The sequence below is a fragment of the Euprymna scolopes genome, chromosome 7, assembly GCF_053919585.1.
Source record: "Euprymna scolopes isolate OS-2025 chromosome 7, ASM5391958v1, whole genome shotgun sequence".
Lineage (NCBI taxonomy): Eukaryota > Metazoa > Mollusca > Cephalopoda > Sepiida > Sepiolidae > Euprymna > Euprymna scolopes.
This window is the reverse complement of record NC_136488.1, coordinates 154,730,033-154,754,379: the sequence shown is the minus strand read 5'-3', so window position 1 is coordinate 154,754,379 and position 24,347 is coordinate 154,730,033. Positions and strand designations below refer to the sequence as shown.

At 30.8% G+C, this 24,347-nt stretch overlaps 1 protein-coding gene across 2 annotated transcripts in view; it reads right to left on the bottom strand.

Moving 5' to 3' along the window:
- The window catches only part of LOC145280075 (dyslexia-associated protein KIAA0319-like protein), a 572,614-nt gene that overhangs the window by 157,421 nt on the left and 390,846 nt on the right, over window positions 1-24,347 (bottom strand). For both annotated transcript variants that reach the window (XM_080131771.1, XM_080131772.1), the window contains exon 3: window positions 12,573-12,637. In XM_080131771.1, the coding sequence (XP_079987897.1) occupies window positions 12,573-12,637 (65 nt within the window). The remainder of the gene's footprint in view (window positions 1-12,572; window positions 12,638-24,347) is intronic.

Sequence of the window (24,347 nt, the reverse complement as noted above, 5' to 3'; positions counted from 1 at the left end):
GAATCCCCCCATATATCAAGTTTCAAATTTCTAGACCAAAAATTAACAGTAGTTTGGTAATAACCGTTTTGCACACAGACAGGCAGGCAAAGTCACACACACACACACACACACAAGGGGGAAAAAAAGAAATTAAAACTGTAAATTAAAATTTACAATTAAATTTATTGTTTGACAGAATATTCCAAAAACAATTTTCAAAATTCCTTATTCCACAGAGTTTCAAAAAATGATATTCTGGCTATTCTTATACACTATATATATATATATATATATATATATATATATACTCCTTTAAATTCGTTTTTTGTGTGTGTGTATTGATATTCATATTAAAACCCCTTTTTTCTATTTATTAGTATTTATTCGCTTCCCCATGAAAGCAAAATGTGACACAAGGTCGTTTTTAATGCGGGATTAAACCAGCTCCCGGTAAAGAAGACAAAGAGACACTGTGGTAGGGACCAAACATAATAATTGTCTCAGTATAGAGGGTTTCATCTCCATTGACCAAGGACAAATTACTTTAAGAGTAGCATCAGAACAGATGATCATCTTTAGTTAACTATTATGTGCAATTATATCAATGCAGATATTCTACATGATTTATACTTGCGTAATATTTGTATAAAAAGTTTATAGTAAACACAAGACTCTTTCCATATATATTTATGTATATATTTTTGTTTAAAAAATTTTGCCTTTGAAACTCCTCTTAGAGTTTTTGGTCTACAGACATGAAACTTCATATATAAGGTATTTTAACTCATACGAAACATTATATTTGGGTTTTATCCCAAGAAAATTAGTACAAAAGTGTGAAAAAAAAACAAAAAAACTGCCAGGTGAAGATCGAACACCGGCATTACAAATATGCATGCATAACGTAGTAGCTATTAATTCATGCTTTAATTTTTAGCCTTGCAGCAAACGTCTTTGTAGCTCAAGCATGAAAAGTCAAAGGGAAAAGTAAATCCTAAGCTAAACGTTTTGGTTTCGATTCTCGGTGGTGGCACACGAGTAATTTTTTTTTTAAATTTAAATCATTATTATATATTGGGTCCAATATAATATAATTTAATAATAAATACGAAATCTGCATTAATCAAAATATATTTAAGCATATTTTACGATCGTGCAATGCCGGGCACCCTGCTAGTATATATAATGACATGGTTAGGCACTTCATATTCCTATGTACGTTAGCACCTTTCAGACACATAAAAAAAAATCAGATCGTCCAATAATCAAAGATGTCGATTAATCTAATATGGCTATGGTAAAAAATTCCGATTTTATCTATTTTAAAATGAATTGTTCCAAAATCAAAGTATGTCAGCCGAGCCATTAAAAATAGTACAATTTTAAATATATTTCGAAAAGTGACATTTGTTTTTTTTGACTATAAAGAATATTTACCTGATAATTACAATTTTATGGGAGAAGAAAGCGTCATTTTTTTTTTTTTTTTTGTAAATGGTATTAACCTTGACAGACATTAATTAAAACTAGCAGGGGAGGGGAGTTTTCAGTCGTAAAATATGCTTAAATATATTTTAATTCATTCAGATTTCGAATTTATTATTACAGCGTCAATTCTCTATTGAATATTGTATTGTCTCTTATATATAGTATTGATTTCAAAAGTTAAAAAAAAAAAATATATCTATGTGCTATCAGCTAGAATCAAAATGAAAAAATTAGTGCTTCAGCTGCGTTCCCTACCGTTTGAGCTATCGACAGATAAAGTAAGATTTAAAATTAAACCACTTCAAGCTATGAATGATTTTGCGTATGCACAAAAGCAATAGAAATATATCAGCAAGTTGAAATGAACATTTTTCATTTCAACTTGTCGATATATTTCTGTATGTGTTATAAATTCATCCAAACAAAGATTTTACTCGTTATAAATCATCCTTGGCGTATGATTACTATTCCCTGTTAATTTCAATGTTTTGTGACCAGTATTTTAAGAGTTTATCAGTTTAATATTGTCACACACATACATACATCTGTTTTATTAATATATAGAAAAGAATAGAACAGTAAATTATACAGATTGATGCAAAAGTCACCGTATGATTTCCAATATAAAAGGATTAAGATAAAATATAGATTATTATTTTATATATATATTTTTTTGTTTATGAATTTTTAAATCATAAGATGATACCTTGGAGATGATTGTAAAAAGATTTAAGGTTTAATTTTAGTACAAGGTCAATGTCAAAATGATAAAGTACAATGCGATTATCACCACCCGCACTTCCAATGGCTTAATATGATAAGCTGGTTTCATTGAAAATAATAATATTCAAAGCAAAACAGCCGATAAGAAAACCAGGGCTGTGTAGTCTGTAATCGAATACTGGATTCAGACTCCTCTCATAAAAAAAAAAAAAGTCTAACTCTAGCCTAAAATATCTTCTTTCACTAATAATAATTTATATATTTTGTCTCCTATACGGCATAATCGCGTTGACACACCAGTTCTCATCAGATCAAAGTTAAGCAACGTTGAGCCCGGTTAGTACCAGATGGGTGACCATTTGGGAATTCTAGGCGCTGTATATGCTCTCCGCTTATCTCGGCATTTGTTTCCAGTCGTCTTGTACACATACTTCACTTGCCACTGGTATCAAACAATGTTGACACAGTAGATGTGTGGTTGGAGATTGCCCACCTCCTGCCACAAATTTCACGCGCAGGCATCCCTTATCCATAGTCTGTTAAAGACTGAAGGAGCCTCTCCCCCTACTATTTTGTCTCCTATATCTTCTATATAATAAAGTAAACTCCATTTTTCGCCTATACCTTCAGTTCCAATAACCAAAGACTTCCTATGCAAATATTTTACACTCATTACCTACAGTACTTCCTAAAGCTTCTTTCACAAAAATATTCTTACATTTTTTTTTATACTTACAAAAATTATTACATTAATTGTGAGACATCTGCCTCTCCCAAATAATAATTAAAAAAAGTAACAACGATATTCCCTCCATATAAAGTTTTTACTTCCATGTAACTCTTCTACATCATGTCCTTTGTTTATAGAAGCAACATTCTATAAACTGCATCACTAAATTCCAGATTTAGTGAATTCTATTCTGTAATTCTAGGTACTTAAAACTTATACGTTTTGCATAACCAGATTACATTTAAACGAACACATCAAGCAAGTTAAATCTTGATGTTGATCTCTTCCATTTGCATTTTAATAACTTATATACATTTTTATCATCCAAATACTACCATGTTTGAATATATGGTTAAGTGGCAGTTTTAGTCATTTAGAACTGCTTTAAAGCTTCACCGCTCACTCATTTTCCGACCAAATTTCAATTATTACAGTTTCCGATTAGCAACCTTCTCAGCTATATTGTTCAATTTTCGTTCAGTAAAACAAAAGTTATGACTTTACTGGTGTTCAAAATCGTAAAAACCTAAGGAGGTGAGCGACGTTTTTATGACCGGTTTCCATAGCAACCACATGGCCCCAGCGACTACTGTTGCTCCCAATTCACTGCTCTCACGAAAAGAAAAGTAACAAGTGAAACAGAGAATGAAAGGGAGATAATTGGTGGTGATTTTATTTAAAGCAGACAAGTGCCGTACATTGTTATTACATATGTGTATGTTATATGGCAAAAAAATAAAACTGAAATTAAACAAAGAACAAGTGAATTTATTGGAAGCCTGGAAAAATCATGGATTACAATAGAAAAATGCGAGCATGAAAAGTAATATGGTTAAGCTTAAACAGGGAAAAGTAAAGGACTAGTTGTTAAAACTGGAAAAGAAAAGGTCAAGATATTCTAGTAAAAAATATAAATTTATAATTTAAAATATTGCAGCATTAAGATTTTTTTTTAGAATTCAATTTATAACACTATATAATCAATTCTTAATGCTGCAATACTTTAAGTTAAAAATTTATTATGTTTTTTACTAGAATATCTTGACCTTTTTTTTCTAGTTTTAATAACTAGTTCTTTACTTTTCCATGTTTAAGCTTAACCATATTACTTTTCATGCTCGCATTTTTCTATTGTAATAAGACAACTCAAAATTCATTATTTTCATGACTAATGAAGACAAATACATAAAATAGAATGAGATTGACCAAAGTAGCTTTCTAACCAAATCTAGATAAAATTAGTTAATACACAGATGTAGGAAGCCTTGGAGTCGCCCTCAACTAAAGTTGATTCATTTATTATTCATATTTTTCATAACCACATTGACCGATTAGATTATATATATATATATATATATATATATATACTAGCTGTACCCGGCCAGTGGATAGAAAGTGCTGGAGAAGAATATGGCTGAACAACAACTTTTGGGCGCCATTTTATATAACATGCCAGCTGAAATTAAAAAGATCGCTCGGCAAATGGAAAAGACATCCAGAAAGATCGGAAAAAAGAATAACTCAGTTGTGTTCAATCAGACGTGCTTGTATAATGACTTGCTGCCAAAATATATATATATATATATATATATATATATATATATAAATGATCTTCTATGCATGTACAAACACACATTTATACGTTTAACATTATTTTAAAAGTTTTTATATGCATATGGACCGTAACGAATAAGGCCTGACAGCTGCAGGTTTCGGTTTCGATTCTAACTGATGGCACTCAAGCCATATTTTTATTTATATATAATTTTAGTTTTTAAATCATTACTATATATTAGGTACAATCAATAGAGAATTGGTTCTGTAATAATATTGTAATCTGCATAAATCAAAATATCATATTTGAACGCATTTTATAACCGGGCAAAGCCAGACACCCTGTTTATATATATGGGCAGAGTTAAAAGAATTAGAGAGATTCTTTAAGAGGAATCTTATCAGAGTACCTAGCATATTCTCTCCTATTCTGATGAGAAGCATTAGGTTTCGAAATACCTAAGTATAAAGAGCTTACCTTCCCTACATCCCTAATTGATGTAACATCTATATTGAATGAACGATTAAATTTATATCCATTAATGTGTTTTTAGATTGTCGTTCTTTTATTCTTTATATATATATATATATATACATATATATATAGATTGATGTTTTTTGCAATATCTATCTTGAACAAGTTCAGATTAATGAATGTTTTTTTTTGTATTTGTTTATATTTTATAGATCAACTATTCCTTAAATAAATAAAATGAATATACCCCTTCCTTGTATATTTAAAATTTTAATAATTTATATATTTTTAAAAGATATACTTCTTCCTTAATGTAAAAGATCAGCTAAATATTAAACAAAAAGAAAAACGATAAGTACAGCAATATTTTAACGTTTTTATTCATTATAATTTAAATTGTTATAAAATAATTTCTTTCTTCTTAAAGATTGTAAGTTAAATATTTTTTTTTTAAATAAAACGAATGTCACTTAAAAATTTGTCTATTTAACATGGCGACAATTATATGTGTATTAAAATAAAAGGAGTGCAAAGAGTAGGTTAAGTCAGCAGGATGACAATTTGAGTTTTAAACGATTCATTTTAAAATTAGCAAAGTTGGTGCTTTTTTTTTTTACATTAGCAATACAAGTTATTTTCAATTTATTTTCTTGTTTGTATTTCATCTTTGGCGATCAGAAGATCTTATTCTTGTTTAAATGGGGGGGGGTGGAAGGTGATAACATATGTAGAAACATAAGCAACTATATTATCATTCTTGTCTAGATATTCAGACAATGCATTCATATTCAAAGATAAAGAAAAGTGTTATCGACTTTTATCTTCGACCAAAAGTCTGGCATTTTCGAAAATGATTTTTATATTAAAATATTTAAAGAGAAGAATATGATTACTTATAACTTAAAAAATTGATAGCTGAAAAGAAAAGACCAAAAAATGTCAATATATCTCCATATATTTTAATTTCCCAAAAAATTGTTTTTTTCTTTTCCTTTTATTCAAAATCAATACCATCAAATATTCTAGTTCTGGAATATTTAATGGTAAATTGAGTTTTTATCTTCCTTTTATTTCTATTAAATCGGATTTTTTACCACTAAATACACTGCCATAAAAACAATTGCCAATATTTTCCCAATTTTATTAATATTTAACTAAAATAGTGCAGCAGATGTTAAACTATTTGATACCTACAAAAGGTTATATTATTTACATATATAATATGGTAAATCAATTTTGCTAATTACTTTTTTACTTTTTTTCAAATCAACTTAAACAAGTCAAGATAGCCGAGAAGAGATGCCACCATGTCTGCGCCCTGTGTTTATGATGCATACACATCTACAAGAATGCAATACACTCCCCCATTTCTGTGTCCCAGAGATACAGTTCAAATTTTTCATGAAAAAAAATGATGCATTGTAGACAACAAAAATATAACAAATATGATTGGTGGATTTTGTTTTATGGCATATCAACCATTTTCGGTTATTTAATGTTGAATCAAGTAAATTTGGAACAAAGATTCTATGCAGCAAAGTCCCACCCCTACGCAATAGAAATCTCTAGATGTAAGAAAGCCTTCTACTCTAATAGTTTCTTCCTCAGAATTGCTAGACTTTGAAATTCCCTTCCGGATTACTGCTTCCCCAAATGTACTGATATGCATGAGTTCAAGTGTAATGTGAACAGACATCTTGCTGCTCAACTCCCTACATAGTATCATTTCAACTTATGTCCCTGATAGTAGCTCCCTACATCAAAGTGGCATTGTGCCTTGTTTAGGGTGAAAATGTAATTTTAAAAAAAATTGTTCTTTTTGTTTGTGACTTTGCAAAACATGATTGAGTTTTGCAACAGGAAGAAAAAAAAAATATCAATGTTTGTGCATTTTTCCTCCCAGATAGCTTGTATCTTCAGACACCCTGATCTAGTAGCACCAGATACCCTTACAGGTATTACTATTTCTAGATAAAGTAGTCCTGGAAACAATGGTAACTAAGGAGCATCTTCACATTCCCCACGACCCCCAAAATAGACCCTCGCCACTGAATGTCTTAAAGTCATACCAAGACCTAACAATAATAGTTTAGTTGTGTGCAATTTAGGTTAAAAAAACGTTACTTTTCAAAAGTAGGCAATTTCAAAATATTCATGATTGACACTTCCAGACAATATTGCATCCCCCGCACATGTCCCATGTTCACTTTTTTTTTTTTTAATGTTACTTACTTGCTAATTTCAGATAAATTAGAATACCATTGATATAAATTAAAATAAAATGTATTTAAATTAAAATTATTTGAAAACTAGAAAATGCCAAGGAAAATTTTATTAAATGATAAAAATGTTATTTTTTGTCTGAGACTTTCGGTGTTAACACACCCTTATCAAAGAATGTTGCTTTCAGAGTTTATTTTTTCTTCATTTTAGATGTTAAGTTCCTTGGGGATTAATTCCCCGTGGAGTGAAGAAAAAACGTAAGTCAGTCTGAATTGATGTGCACATTACACTGGTTGGCACGAATTGTAAATAAGAGACTTGTTGTCACATCTTAGAAGACATTTCATAGATAAATTTAAATTATTTGAAAACTAGAAAATGCTAAGGAAAATTTTATTAAATGATAAAATAATTTTTTTTTTGTCCGAGTCTTCTTTGAAGAGGGTGTCTTAACACTGAAAGTATCAGAAAAAAAACATTCTCATTTAATAAAATTTTCCTTGGCATTTTTTGGTTTTCAAATAATTTTAATTTACCTACGAAATGTCTTCTAAGATGTGATAAATCTCCTATTTAAAACGTTTATTATTTTTATATGTCAAGCATGTATGCAGACTCCACAATATTATTGGCATGAACAAATTAAAAATAAAACTATTTAAATTATACATTGGCACACTATATTTATAGCTTTTTTTTTTATTTTTAACCATTTGGGAAATTTTTAGCAGGATGGCCTCTTAAGTAAATGTGGTATTTTGGTCACTGGTGATTCTAGTCAAGAGCAGAATAGACATTTTGCAGTTATTGTGACAAAGAATGATCAATGGCACCAATCTTCACTACATTACTGAATAGCCTTGTGCCTAATTTGTTTTAAAATGTAAATTTTTTATATTTTCTGCAAATAAATATTTCAAAGTGTAGTATCTGTTCTCCATCATTTGATGCCGGAAGTTTTAGTGTAATTATCCCCCATGAAAAAATTTAAAATATGGACAGGAAAACAAAATGCCACTAAACTAGACCCTCTGGATATAGACAGTTTGTCAATACCCTGCAAGATTATTCGTATGAATAAATTAAAAGTAAAAGTATTTATTTTAAAAACTATATTAACAATAAATCACAAAGAAATTATCTTAAGTATATATGCAAATGAGCCATATAGAGTTTTGTCTGAGAGAGTTTAAGAATGGGTATACATACGGTATTTTAAAATATTTTATAAAACCTGATCTGATTCAAAGGAAAAGAAACATTCTTATTCATTGAGATTTATTTAGTACTAGCAGTCCGCCTGGCGTTGCCCGGTCGTAAAATATGCATAAATATTATATTTTAATTCATACAAAAACTGAGACACGTGCATGCAAGTATTATGTTTTTTCTAAACAGTTCACTTCTTGTAAGTAAAAAAAAAAAAAAAAAAAAAAAATACTCAAGCTGAAATCGAAACCAAAACCTAAAGACAGCACGCCAAGTATGATAACCATTAAGCCAGCTTGATACGATCTTTAAAAAGTGTTTTCAAACGTACTTATTCTTAACATAAAAAGAATATCATGTGATTGATACACGCATGCGCATTCATGAAACATTTAGCAAACAGATAAAAATCTGACAACCCACACATCCCAATTTTTCCGGATGAAAACAGATAAAAGTTTTCCACATGTGTGAATACTCTATATACCAAATTTTAAGTGTACAAATCAAAAATTCGTTGAGTATATAGGTTGAGAAGTGTTCTCATCCCCCTCCCCACACACACATTCTCACTTTTATAGATATCTAGATTAATGCAATATTTTTTATTTGTACGAAAAGTGGAGATATTCACTTACCGAAATTGAAAATACGGACAAACATACACACAGAGAAAGTGCCACGTATATTAGAAGTGGGTTTAACTAGCTTTCTTTCGCTGCAAACTGCATTTATAATTCAGTTTTAATTTAATTGATTTGAATGATGACAGTCGCCATTTTGTGGTGCTTAGATTGTTAACGATATAAAATTTGTTGCGCCATAATCTTGAAAAGCAGGGATGTAAATACTGAAAACAAGAAAGCGATGAATCCCCCCTCATTCACTTGTAGAGCAACGCAAATAACTAAAAAGAAATGTTTTGTTTATTATTATTAATGATAATAATGTTTGTTTGATTAAGAATTGATAAATGCTAGTGTTTTGCTTGAAATAGAAATGAATCCTATAAGTTATCAGATTTGTTGCGTATTTCTGTCAACAAAAATACAAATTTCGTTCAATGGGGATAAACATTGGATATTTTCTTTTATTTATAAATCATGAATTGATATGTGGCTTGAGATTTGGAACTGATCAGTGTTCGATTTGTTCGCTTATTCCTTTTATTAATTCGTTAATCTTTTTCTACCCCACTCACTAGGTGTATCAGAAATTTGGAGGAAATTTTGACACCCCTAACAGAAAACTGCAAATAAAATAAAAAAAAACTCGTAATTTCTCTTTTTAAAGTGGCTTGTTTATTTTCTGTATTGGAATATACTTCCAAAATAAACTATTAAGTTGTTTAAAAAATAATAGAAATATTTTTTATTTTTTAAAAAACAGTGTTTACAAAATACCGGCGTGCCTTCAGGCAGCCATTTTTTTACGTAATAAAATCAATAGAAGTTTACGAGTTAAATAGTTTTTAATTTTTAAACTTTAAAAATCTATGAAAATTTTTACGATATTTTCAGGGTCAATGTGAAATTTTATGCTCTTTCCAATAAACCAAATATATTTTAGAGAAACGTTTTTTTTTCAAATTCATCCCCCCATTTTGAAATATCTATTAAAACTTTAATAACCAATTTATGTGCCAAAGTTTTATATATCACAAATTGAAGATAAAAGATCAATAAAGAAAATATTCTAATTTAAAACAAACAAACAAAAAGAAGTTTTTTGGAAATTTACCTGTAAAGTCCAAAGTGTAAAACCTTTTTTTTTTTTTTTAAATACTTTAATTTTTTTTTAATGAAAGCTCATGTGATGCTTACATCGTCAAGTAAATACCAGACGCTGACAGCACAAATATTTCTATTTCATTGAATGTTTTTTTTTTTTTTAGATATTAAAAAAAAAAAAAAATAGTCGATAAAGAAGTATTAAAATATATCAATCAAAAACTCGTGTATTTCATTAAAAGAATTAAAAAAAAAAATAATCGACGAAGCGGATTTTTTGTTCTAGGGGAAAAACTTATAAGTGAATGTGCGTTTCCTTTTTAAATACGGAGGATGAAAAATACTAATTTGGTTAACACACACAATAAAAAAGAGACATTATTTATATCCCTTGGACTCATCCGTGTTTCAAAAATTTCATTTTAGCAGGAGCAGCTTCGCGCAAAACACGTTACGAAAATGCGTTTTTCTACGACCCTCACTTTAAAAATCCTTTTATTTAAAAAATACATGGAATTTAAAATATCAATATGGATAAATTCTTAACAATTAAGGATGGAACTACCCATTTAATAGTACATTTTTTAAAGTGATTTTTTGGCATTTATATATATATATACATACATTTATAAGCAAGTCAAAATATGTTGATTTTCTTTATATTTTTTTTAAAGAAAACCGCTTAAAAAACAAATATTGCATAATTTGCTATTAAACCTGTTATTTTTTTTTTTAATTTGGTCTTTAATTGAAAAAGAAAAAAATTAGGGTTTGAATGACATTTTTCAAATAGTTATAAGCTTCGAAAAATAGTAAGTTGAATTATTAAAGTTCTTATCTTTAATGGCCACTTTCTGATATCTACTCACCCACCCCCAGATAAACAAGGATGAACCAAAGGAAAGTGAAGAATATGTCAGTGATACAGAGATTGAAATCACGCAGAAGGCAGCAGTAAATAACTGATCATAAAATACCTCAGATTCTTTAATAGTTCAGAAAAAGTAAAATAAAAACCATAGATACATATTTTATATACCGTATATTTCGGCATTTAAGACGACCCTTAAAGTTAAAAAAACACCTTTAAAAACCAATATTTCATAAGATACCGGTTGTTGCAATCACTAGGCTAGGTTAAACAAACATGGTTTTGTGATTTAGCAGTCGTCTTATACAACCGATATATGATAAATGTATTTAAATTTGCTCCAATTTTGTCCCTCGTCTTATCTGATGGTCGCCTATCTATCTATCTATATATATATATATATATATATATATATATGCCGAAATTATTTCGGCGAAATATAAGGTATCTATTTTCAGGATTTATTTTGATAGTGTTCAATACTTAAGTAGAGCTAGATAGTAAATTTTTATGCAATAGCCTGACAAATCCTCACGAGAACGAAATATATGAAATTCTGTGTAATAACCATATATATATATATATATATATATATATATATATAATATATATATATATATTCAAGCATGAGAGTTATTCTTTTTTCCGATTTTTCTGAATATCTTTTCTATTTGCCGAGTGATCTTTTTTTATTTCAGCTGGCATGTTGTATAAAATAGCGCCCAAATGTTGTTGTTCAGTTGCATTCTACTAATATGGCTGAACAACAACATTTGGGTGCCATTTTATACAACCTGCCAGTTGAAATAAAATACTGCTCGGCGAATGGAAAAGATATAAAAAAAAATCGGAAAAAAGAATAACTGTCGTGTTCAATCAGATATGCTTGAAAAATTACTTACTGCCAAAATATACAAATATATGTTTATAAAAACATTATTGGCTGCATCTATGTTTCTGCAATGCCTCGTTTCAGAGATGTGACTTCATCAAGCCATAGTGTTGACTTGGGGACCAAACTCAAGAATCTCAAGTGAAAACCACGGCCTGATGAAGTAATGTCTTTAAAACAAGGCATTTCAAAAGTATGTATGCATATATGGAGATATTTGTACTTGTTGTGGCGTTTACCCTGCATCGGTTGAGCCAGCTTCATCCAACAAGTTTACCACATTCCATATAACGGCCAATCAGGCGCAGTGGTCCGAGGCTGTTCCCATCATGTTTATTTTCAGCGAATGAAAACAAACATGGCTACCAGTGAAAACAATATGGAATGGTCTTAATATCATAAAAATACTTGTCGCCAACAATTTTAAACGGACCCAAATACCGCTAAAAATCAATGTTTTAAAAGGTAAGTCTTTAGTTAGTACTCTAGTTCACTTCAAATGGCCAACCGAGCCCGCCTCAAGTGGCCAAAGCCAACCAAGCCCGCCTCAAGTGGCCAAAGCCAACCGAGCCCGCCTTGGCCAAAGGTAACTGAGCAGATTACAAGTAATTAATGAATCGAACACATTTTCTATAAAAAGGCAATATAACTTACGTTAAATGTGCAACTAATGTTTAGGAAAATTTTTGACTTACCCCTGAATTATTAGTACTGTCTTGTGTTCGTGCAGATGATGCTGGATTTGAAGTTGAACTGATTACTGAAAAGAGAAATTGAGAAGGAAATTATCATCAATTCTATAATAAAGATTTATGTGTGTTTATTTGTAAAATATGCAAAAAGGATGCTTTTATTTATTTTTTTGGAACAAATCAATTGTTAAAATTTAAAATATGTCATGAGTTTATGATATGTAATGATTGAACTTTTTTTCTCAAATGACATCAAATGTGATGCGATTTTGACGTTGAAAAAATCGTCTTGTTCTTTTTTCAAATGAACCATAATCATTAAAATATTTATGCTTATGAAAGGAGTTCAGCGTTGCCACGTCGTATAAAAAAAAAAAAAAAAAAATGGGACTTAAGTGCCATCAGCCAGAAGTCAAACTGAAAGCAAAATTTTCTAAGCAAAAGAAAAAAAAAAGAAGAAATAAAGAAAGAATGAAAAAAAAAAAAAATAAGGAAAAAGATGAATAAGAAAAAAATGTGTGCCGGGTGCGAACTCAGACAACTGAAATTAGCAACCAAACGCTTTTATCAATATGCCCACGAGAGCACAGACGCTATAATACCGCAAATTTATCTATTTAAAATGAAAGAACATATTGATGATTTGCGCATGCGCGGTTTGCAAACCATGCCAAAAGCAAGAATTTTATCTGACCCCACCTTTCAAAGAAAACATTTCTACATGAAATAATTGATTTTTTTTTTCAATTTTTTTATATTTTTGTCCAAGAGATTGATCTTTCTAATGATGCCGTGTTGGTGCCTGTACAATGCAGATGAGAAAAGTTTTTAGTGGACATATGATCACACATAGACGTTTGAGATTTATTTAATAGAAGATGAATTTAAGGAGTCTGGCTGGTTTCAAGTTAAAACATGATGCATTACATAATCATTCTTTTAACTTTAAACAAGATAGACGCATTAAATTAGTTTCAGGGATTATTTTATTTCATATATTTTATATCTTCTATATTATATTTCTCTCAGTCTGTCCATCCATTCCACTCAAAAACTATTGAGCTGCTCTAGCTAGAATCTTGTATGTACCTTTGTTATGATAAAGTGCAGTAAACTAAGTATTATGGTATCTGCTCGATGGACAGTTAGAGATTCAAAGAAATTAGCCACCACAATACCACACCTACCCTAAAAGGTTTCTTAGAAACTACTAATCCAATCTAGCTGAAATTTTGTACGGACCTTTATCATGATAAAGTGTAGTTAACTAAATATTATGGTATCTGTTTCATACATACGGATCAGTATTTAATGTAAAAATGAGCACAAATTAACCATATTAAACCATCAATTTGGCATAAGCACTCATTCTAAGTCAATGGGCTATATTTTTGCAATTTTGCTAGTATATATATATATATATATATTTATAGAACTATAAAATTGTCGACCTAAAGAAAAAAACACTACAGCTTTATTTTAAAACTTTTATTGAAAAGAATCAATGCAGATAACTTGATTATGTAGTAGAGCTAGCATCTATTTATCACTGCCTCGATACAAGTCGAGAAATGAGAACATGCCTTTTCCACAAGCGCTGGCAGGAACTCAGCAAATATTCAGCGGATGGCAGCGATTCGTGTTGTGGGAGGTTATATTAGTAATATTCTCGATGAATAGCCAAACAAAGTAGTCCAGCGCATTCAGGTCAGGGAAGGAGGGGGGGGGGGCAGCGAGAGAAGGGTAAAAAGTCGTAGCACTTCTTCTGAAGCTAAGCCTGGGTTTCTTTGGACTTGTAGGCCGGCGCCGAGTCCTACTGCCACACCCAGGGTTTACCAGCGGCCACCCGATTGCATCAGGGGATTACCACACTCTTCAGCACATCCAGATATACTTTGGTATTGACTTTCAAGCTGATTTCAAAGACGTGAGGTGGCATGATGTGGACTTGACTTGAAACCACACCAAAGATCATAACCATGGGTCGTCCACTGCGTTGAGCTATGCCCTCAAACATTGAACCGCCCGGATTTACATTTTGAGGGTGCTAGCAAGTCAAAAGTCTATATAAAAGTGACCATATCCGTGTGTGTGTGCAGAACAGTCTACCAAACTGCCGTCAATTTTTGGTCTACAAACTTGATATATAGAGGATTCAGACTTGTGAAACAAATTTGTTTTTTAGCCGCTAAAAATAGCTAAATAGTAAAAAAAAAAAAAAAAAAAAAAAAATGGAATTTAGCAAGCATAAGTTAACTAAACTGTATATTTTAGGCAACCACAAATATACATTTATATGTTTCACTATGTTGATTTTTAAAGTTGTGAAATGCACATAAACTTAAGCTCAGGTGGTAACAAATAATGCTGGAGAGCTACAGGTTTTAGTTTCGATTTTAGATGATACCACCCAAATCATTTTTCTTTTTCTTTAACTTTTGAAATCACTACATTGGGTACAATATAATAATCAATAGAGAATTGGCTCTATAATAATGAAATCTGCATAAATTAAAATATATTTAAGCATATTTTATGACCGGGCAATACCAGATGGCCACTACTATATACTGGGTAGAATATAATAATCTTATTTGGATCGATAATAATGACTACAAAATCTGCATGCATTAAAATATCATAGTTAAGTATATTTTATGACCGGGCAATGCCAGATCGCCTGCTAATAAGCAATAAAAGATGACTTCCTTACAAACAAGCTCACAATGGAAGCAAAAAGGCAAAATGTTACTTTTTTTGTTGGCTATTCTACGAATCTCGACAATTCACGAATACATATTTGATCATTAAGTCTTATTTTTCTCTTGCACTTCTCAGATATCAGGGGTCATTATTTCGAAATTAACCAATAAACAAATGCAGCAACTGAGATACAGGGTTACCCCCCCCCATGTCATCCATGGAATCATTCATAAAATTCGCAATCCATTCTACAATCCATTCTACAATTCAACCATATTTGATATAAACTTAATCCTATTATTTGGATTCATTGAACTACTGTACTCATCTTGAGTGCCATTTTCTCAATGTTTCAGTTGATTTAATCTCTGACTTTATGTGTATCTTGTCAAACTCTGGAATCTGCATAGAATTTCGAATAGAAGCCTTTATCTTTATTTACTCCATGGGGGTAGCATGCTCTTGTTCTGTCAGCCATGACTGGATAGAGGTCCTAGGTAATTTGCAATTCTTTTTTTTTTTTTTTTTTTAAAGGAAAAAAAAATTAAGAAATGAAATAAACTTGAGTCTGGACTTGCGCATCAAGTTTCAATCATGAATATCCAACAGTTTTTTTGTTTTATTGTTATTCAATAATAAGCCCACCAGGATACAACATGCAAAATGATCAATAACTTTGCATTGCTCTGATTTCGACTGTGATGATCCGCTTCATTCCAGGAATAGTTTAGGGATTATTTTGATAAACATTATCTTTGAAATAAAAATCTTAGTGAAGGGGTGGTAAAGTTCAGTGAGTGTGAATCCCATTTAGGATCACCTCTTATACCTACTGATGAGATGATTACTAAAATATCCCTGCATATCATTGAACAGTGGCAAAACCAAAGACTGTTGGAAAATCGTGACTCAAACTTGGTGGACAAGTCAGACATCGACTAGAATTTATTTTTTGTGCCATATATGGTCGAATTGCAGGAAGAATTATCAATTTTATTAACGATTGCAAGGATGGCATGTGTTTTTGTATTTTTTAGGAGGCGAGGGGGGGCAGGTAGCCTGTAAAGATACCAGTAAACAGCTATTGCATAACGCCACTATAATTTTATTGCAAGAATGAATGTAAAAATAGGTTTACAAATTTTATTAACCCAAATTTTTTTTTCTTGTCACAAATGCTTTCCAGTCTCTTTAAGTATTGTTTTTTGGGATTTTTCCCCCTAAGTGTAATGCATTTTTAACATGAAACAGAAAATGTAGTCTTGATCTATTTAAAAAAAAAAAAAACAGAATAAAAAAATTCAGAGAAACAAAAACTTCAGTGTGAGCGGCAGATGTCACATGATTGAGATATTCAGAATAAACTGACTCAACATTGGATAATTCAAGAAAAATTGATCCTAGTTGCCGGGTATTGATCATTACTTTCCTTTAGTCAAGATTGAATAATTATAACCGAATTTGGAATTTCCTTACAATAACTTTAAATGTTTTACTACTTTGGCAAGATATAGTGGCAGCAGTACTTCATTTTAGGACATATTTGGCTCTTATACAGGTAGAAGATTGCGTTCAGGGTGAAATACTTTCTGGGGCGGTAGAATGATGCAACCATTTTTCCAGCAACCCTAGCAACAGGCTTGATGTAATTTTCTTCCAATTTTATTAATCAAATAAATTTTTTTCTTGTCATAAATCCTCTCCAGTCTTAAAAATTTTTTATTACCTAGTGTAGTGCCCAATTAAAAGAGAGCCATCAAATCGTACTCGACTACAGTCGATCCATTTTTCTTTTATTCCAACAGCCATAAACTCTTAGAATCGTGAGAAAGAAAGTTCTGGGATTACTTTACTTACTATTTACTTCATTGCAAGTATGGGCATATTTGTGACTGTATTAAAACTATGGCAGCACAAAACGCTCACTATATTTGCTGATTAGGTGCACAAAGCATTGAAAATTAGAGTCACAGAACACCTAAAAGAAGACAAAAGTAAGCATTTTGTTCTGCCATAGTTGAAACAATGATATGCAAACTTGTATAGAAAGTAAAACTTTAAATTAAAACAAACTTATGCACCAATAATTTAAACTTTTAAGATAAGAATACTCCTGCAAAATTTCAACAATTTAGAAAAAAAAAATCAATTTCATCGTGATATATAAAGAAATGCCTAGAATTCATACCTGTGAGAGAGACTGATGACTTAAAAAAATAAATAAATAATTAAAAATTAATAAATAAATAAAAAAATAAAGGCATAAATAGAGTTCGTCAAAATTAAAGAGGTTAACATATTCAGCTTGTGTTAGGTTATCTTTTTTGTTTTAAGGCACATCAACCCTTTTTGAGTTATTTAATATTGAACCGCAATGCATATTATATACGATTATATGAACACATGTTACCGGGGAAGAAGTAGTTGCAAGTTTCATATCTTTATCAACAGTATTGGTACATGATCTGAATAGATCTGATAGAATTTTAACTTCACACAGTTGGTTTCATAACAATCACTCATCGCGTTTTATTTTTAAGAAAAAAAATCATCGTTTAAGAAACATTGTTATGTTAAAAAAAAAAAAAAAAAAAAAAAAAAAAAAAAAAAAAGGCAAAAGGAAAGGGAATAAGGGGAAAATGAGAGTAGTGGGGGAGAAACATGAGGAATGGAAAAGAGGGCGAAACGAAAAAAAAAAAAAAAATCGAGGGGCGAAACGAAAAAAAAAAAAAAAACGAGGGGCGAAACGAAAAAAAAAAAAACGAGGGGCGAAACGAAAAGAAAAGCGAAAAGAAAAGAAAAGCGAAAAGAAAAGAAAGGCGAAAAGAAAAGAAAGGCGAAAAGAAAGAAAAGCGAAAAAAAAGAAAGGCGAAAAGAAAAGGCGAAAAGAAAAGAAAGGCGAAAAGAAAAGAAAAGCGAAAAGAAAAGAAAAGCGAAATAAGAATTATTTATTTATAAAAAAAGTGTCAAAATAAAAATGATTTCATTTTAAGAACTGGAGAACTAACAACTTTTCCTGTTATGAACATATAAAGTTATAAAATATCTTTCAAAATTATGACAACCGACTTTTCAGGTTCGTTCTTTGATGTTACATAACAAGAACAAATATTCATTATCCTAAAAAATGAGAAAAATGTTTTTCAGTTTGATTAACAAAAACAAAATGTTTTTTCAATAGGAAACACTTTCCATCCAAAATGACAGAAATGTTACATTTTAAACAACCTTTCTTTTTTTCATAATAAAATTTAGATCAAAACAATCTATTTATATCACCGGTTTCTTTTGTGTAGGTACGGCCAAAACGAATGGAGGGAGTAAGTAGTTTTAGACGAAGTCTCTCTTTAAACATCTACCAAAAATCAAGTAATTATTCAATCAATACGAAATTTTCACCGATTATTAAGTGAAGAATGAACTTCATAATCGTTTACTTTTTTTCATAATCGATATTTATATATTTTTTTGCCTCCAAACCCCCTTCTTTATTTGTGGATACAAATATGCTTAAAATAATTAGCCGAAACCGAGCAAAATATATTGTATAGTGGGGAGGGGGAGGATTGTAGATAAAACAAAACAAAAACAAAAAAAAACTGCGCACATATCAGATTTTAAGGTTGAAAATCATAATTTTAAATGTGTTTTATTTTTCATGATTTGTGTTTTAAAGTGTGAAATTTGTTGAATATGTTAATTATTATCTTTCAGATTAGCCAAAAAAAAAAAAAAAAAAAAAAAAATTATATATTTTCATTATTTTTGTGAAAACACTTTAAATCTTTGAAAAATAAATTAATTTTCTTTTAGTGAGCCCAATATTGGTAATCTACCATTAAATAAAAATGCTTTGAAAAATCGATACCTGTACGATGTGGATGACAAATGTTTTTAGCAGACATACACACACGACTGAGATTTACATAAAAGAATACAAAAGACAATGAACTCACCGTCTTTAAATTATGAGACTAATGTGCAATATATATATATACAATTTTTAAAATATTATATAATATACAATTTTTAAAATATTATATATAATTTTTTAAATATTATATATAATTTTTTAAATATTATATATAATTTTTTAAATATTATATATAATTTTTTAAATATTATATATAATTTTTTAAATATTATATATAATTTTTTAAATATTATATATAATTTTTTAAATATTATATATATATATATATATATATATATATATATATATATATCCCTTCTCTAGCCCCATCCTCCCACCATGTCTTGTCCCAAACGCAATTCAATCATGGTTGGTAAAGATTGGATTATTTTTATGCTAATTCTTCACCATTTAGCTAAGTCGAAAGCCAATCGATGATAATAAGAGGGTTGGATAATGAACATTATTATGGGAGAATAAAAAAACGATAGACTTGTAATTTGATTATTTAAAAGGGGACAGCTCAACAAGTATTTGTTTACAGTGGACTTGAAGACGACCATATTGTAGTCTATAGGGAAGCAGTCTTGCTGCAAGGTGATCCACAGGTTGGAAGTTCTTGGAAAGAAACTCTCCCCATGGAATTTCCGTTCAGTTTTAATTAGAAAGGTAGAAAAGAATGTCCATTGCAATATTGGCAATAAGATGAGTTTTTGCTGTGAATGTTTTATAAGAGGAACAAGCGATTTAAGCTCATTCGAGCACCCATCACAGAAATAAATTAATGAAATAAATATAAGATGTTTCTGAATTTTTGAGATGAGGATTAATTATTTAAATTATTTGGATCATTTGAACTATTACGGTGACAAGTTCTTGCGAAATTTTGATTTCAAATGATGTATTTTCAAACAAGTTTTCATTAAAATACCTTTACTTTATACATCATTTTATAGCTTTTTAATTCAAGCTAGGCCGAAAAGCTGCTGAAACAACTCGCGATATCAACAAAGAATTTGGCCCAGGTACCACTACTACTGAACGCACAGCACAAACGTGGTTTATGAAATTTCGTGGCGGCGACGAAAGTCTTGAAGATGATTAGCATAATGGTCAGCTATTGGATGTTAACAACGATCAATTAAGAGCCTTAGTCAGAGCTAATCCATGCTCAACTATTCAAAAAATTGCTTCTGAATTAGACATGAGGTATGCAACTATTTCCAACTACTTAAGAAAGATTGGAAAGACGAAAAAACTTGATAAATGGGTGCCTCACAAATTGAACAACAACCAAAAGAAATGACGCTATTAAGTGTCATCTTCCCTTTTTTATTCAACAAGAACGACCTGTTTCTCGACCGGGTTTTGCAAATTGCGATGGAAAGTGGGTTCTTTACGATAACCAGCAACACTCAGCTCAGTGGTTAGATGCCGACAAAGCTTTAGGACACTTCCCAAAGCTAGAGTTGCACCAAAAGAAGGTCATGCTGTCTCATCCGTTACAATATTTTTAATGCAAACGAAACCATTATGATGGAGAAGTACTGTCAACAAATGGATAAAATGCATCAGAAATTTTGATAACAACACTAAGCATTAATCAACAGAAAAGACCCAATTCTCTTCCACTACAACGCCCAATCACACACTGCTTAACTGACCTTGCAGAAGTTGAAAAACTTGAACTATGAAACTGCCTCATCCACCATACTCTTCAGACCTCTCACCTACAGACTACTAGTTTTTCAAGTATCACGACAACTTTCTACATGAGAAATGCTTCAAAAACCTTAGCAATATCAAAAACGCCTTCAGCGACTTCATCGCCACCAGAACGCAAGATTTTTCGTTACTGGCATAAATACACTTGTTTGCATTGGAAAAAGTGCATTGATTCTGATGGTGCTTATTTCGTTCGATAAATGCTTGCTTGAAGCGAAATATGTTCATCCGAATTTAAAAGTTAAAAACTGCAAGAACTTATGAACCTGACACTATTATCATCTGTAGTGTTATTAACACAATGTTTTGAACAATGTAACCTCCGACCTTCTTCAGGTGAATCTTGCAGTCTGCAAGAACCTGCGATGTAATGGATAAAGTACTAGTTAAATTCAATTCTAAGTGACACTCTTCTAGAGGTTGCAGGTTCAATCCCAAGTGCGGGTGATACTAAGAATACAAATTGGAATTACTTAAGACTTGATCATTCTTTCAACATATCAAACTGTGCTGCATTTACAGATCTATTTTGTTTATTTGAAACAATATATGCATATTAACATGGAATTTTTCTTTTCGTATACTCCTTAGTAAAAAAAAAAAAATTTCTTAGAAAGAAGCATGACAATGCAATGTTGCAAATGAATCACACAGTATTTCCTTTAAGTTGTCATATGCTCTATTGTCATATTTAACAAACTTCCAAACAAAAAAGGATTGGTATACACAAAGAGTGAAATATGAACATAACTTTTTTCTGAGAAGTGCACGCCTGTGGAATTTTCTTCCGTTTCCCACCTGGTTACAACTTGGACGTCTTCAAGCCCAACATAAACAAATTCCTGATTAATCGCCCCCTTAAGTAAGACACTTTATCAAATCTCCAATACCAAGTATTACTACGATATTATCCCATTGATTATTGTACACAAAATAACCCTTGTCCCCGAGTGGCTTCCGGGCCTTGATAAGTGGTGATCCCCATGTAAAAAAAAAAAAAAAAAAAAAAAAAATAGCAAAACTGTATTTTTCTTAAACCACACACACACATTATATATATATATATATATATATATATATATATCTATAGAGAGAGAGAGAGAGAAAGGGGAGGGAGGAAGAGAGAGGGAGGGGTGGAGAGAGAGAGAGAGAGTGAGAGATAGTTGTACCATGGGGTTGTATTCTACATCCTTATACAGTCTATTTGTTATTGTAGCTTAAAAAACAAGAAAATCAGTATTCTGATTACGATATATATATATATATATATATATATATAAACACACACACTAGCAAGCCGCTCGGTGTTGCCCGGTTGTAAGATACGCTTAAATATGATATTTAATGAAGCTTACATATTTATTATTATAGAGACAATTCTCTATCGACTATTATATCAAGCCTAATATGACTTGGGTGCCATCAGCTAGAATCGAAACCAACTCTTCACCTTCATACATATATTTACCTGTCATCCCTTTTTTAAAAGATGGAATCCACTAATCTTTGAAGACAAGATGCAAGCAAGCAAGGCTCATAGAGTTTTATAATTATACTAGACTACCCGTGACCCGTTGGGTCAGTATGTTATATTAGCTATGGAATTCATGTATGAGCTTGACACTTGTGACGTAAAGAAAATAGGTTTTTTTTGACATAACAGAAACATTTCTATGAAAGTATATTAAAATGAAAAATCACGGACGGATCACTCAAAAATGAAAAAAAAAAATCCTCCTTATTCGTGTAAAGTTACCTATTTTTTCGAATAATCGCTCAAAAATCGAAAATTAAACATGATTTTTCTACAAATCGAATGCCGACGAAAGTCATTTAGCAGCAAAAATGCACATGAACCTACCGATGAGAAATATAAGAATGACAAACTCATATTGGAATCCTTCAACCAAATTATAGAAACTTAAAATCTTAAAAAAAAATAAAACCTGAAGCAAAAAAAATAAAACCTAAATAAATAAAATAAAACTAATATTGAAACAGATTAGTAAATGTGTCAAAAAATTCACTGTTCTCACACAACTATTTTGTATCTAGAAACGTAGACAAAAAAGAAGGAAGGAAGAAAGGAAGGAAGGAAAAGGGACGGATAGAGAGTAGTAGTAGTAGTCTTGGCTTTACTACAATTGTTCTTATGTTTGTCAACGGGTTAAAGTTGTTTAGTTGTAAGAAAATAGCGACAGTATAGTTGTAATAAAGAATAGTTGCAAAACACCCCCACTCTTCCCACGTTAAATAATAATTTCGAAATAATAACGTTAATATTTCAGTGATTTGTGTTTATTTGTTTATGTTGTTATGGGTTAACGTTTATGCACGCATGCGCAACCGGATGTCGTAAACCGGAAAGTGGGTTACATCACTCGTTACAAGGTCATTTGAGTTTTATAATTACATAGATATAACAGCAGGCATTAGTAATAATATAGAAAAGTTTTAAAAAGTAGGTGAACTATCTTTATTTTTAAAAAGGGCACATAGTCGTAGCACTCCTAAGACTAAGTCTGGGTCTCTTTGGACTCGTAGAGTCCTGCTGCCACACCTAGCGTCTACCATCGACCACCTGATTGCACCAGGAGATCACCACACTCTTCAGTACATTCAAGTACATTTGGTGTTGACTTTCAAGCTGACTTCGAAGATGTGAGGTGGCATGATGTGGTTCTCACTTAAAACCACACCAAACACCATAAATTTGGTTTTCATCCCTAGGCACATCCAGCGATACATTTTACGAGTGCTGGCAATGGCCCTGTTGTTAACTTGGATCAGTAGAGAGCACGAGTTGTACAGCGGCGCATCTCTGACCTTGCTCATTGAGCATGTTGTCACTTTCAAACATGATAAAAGGCTCCTATCGCTCTTGAGATTTGTACACAACTGGCCAACTAGTAGATGGTCTGCGACAAAAAAGGAAAACCGGTTTTCATTAAACGGAAATGGAATCATGTTTTTTTTTCTAGGGCGACAATTCTATCATTCCACTCGTTATTTATCACCATGTTCTATGATACCAGATTAACTTTTTAGTCTTATTTTTATATTTATAGTCTTACATTTTATATTTGAAAAATCAAGATTTTATCATTACTATCAGCAGTAGATTTGCTTTAAACAAAATCAAATAAAAAAGTTAGTTTAAAGAAGGGATTTTGGCATAAAAAAAAAAAAAAAAAAAAGATAGGCACAAATTTTTTCGATTCCAATACTTCAAAAATCCCGATTTTTCTGATCTGATTCAGATGCAATGTTCAAACGCTAATATATATATATATATATATATATATATATATATATATATATATAAAGTGAACTTGTGTGTGTGTGTGTGTGTGTGTGTGTGTGTGTGTGTGTGTGTACATCTCCCTATACAATAACTCTCAATTTTAAGTCTACAGACTCGAAATTTGATATACAAG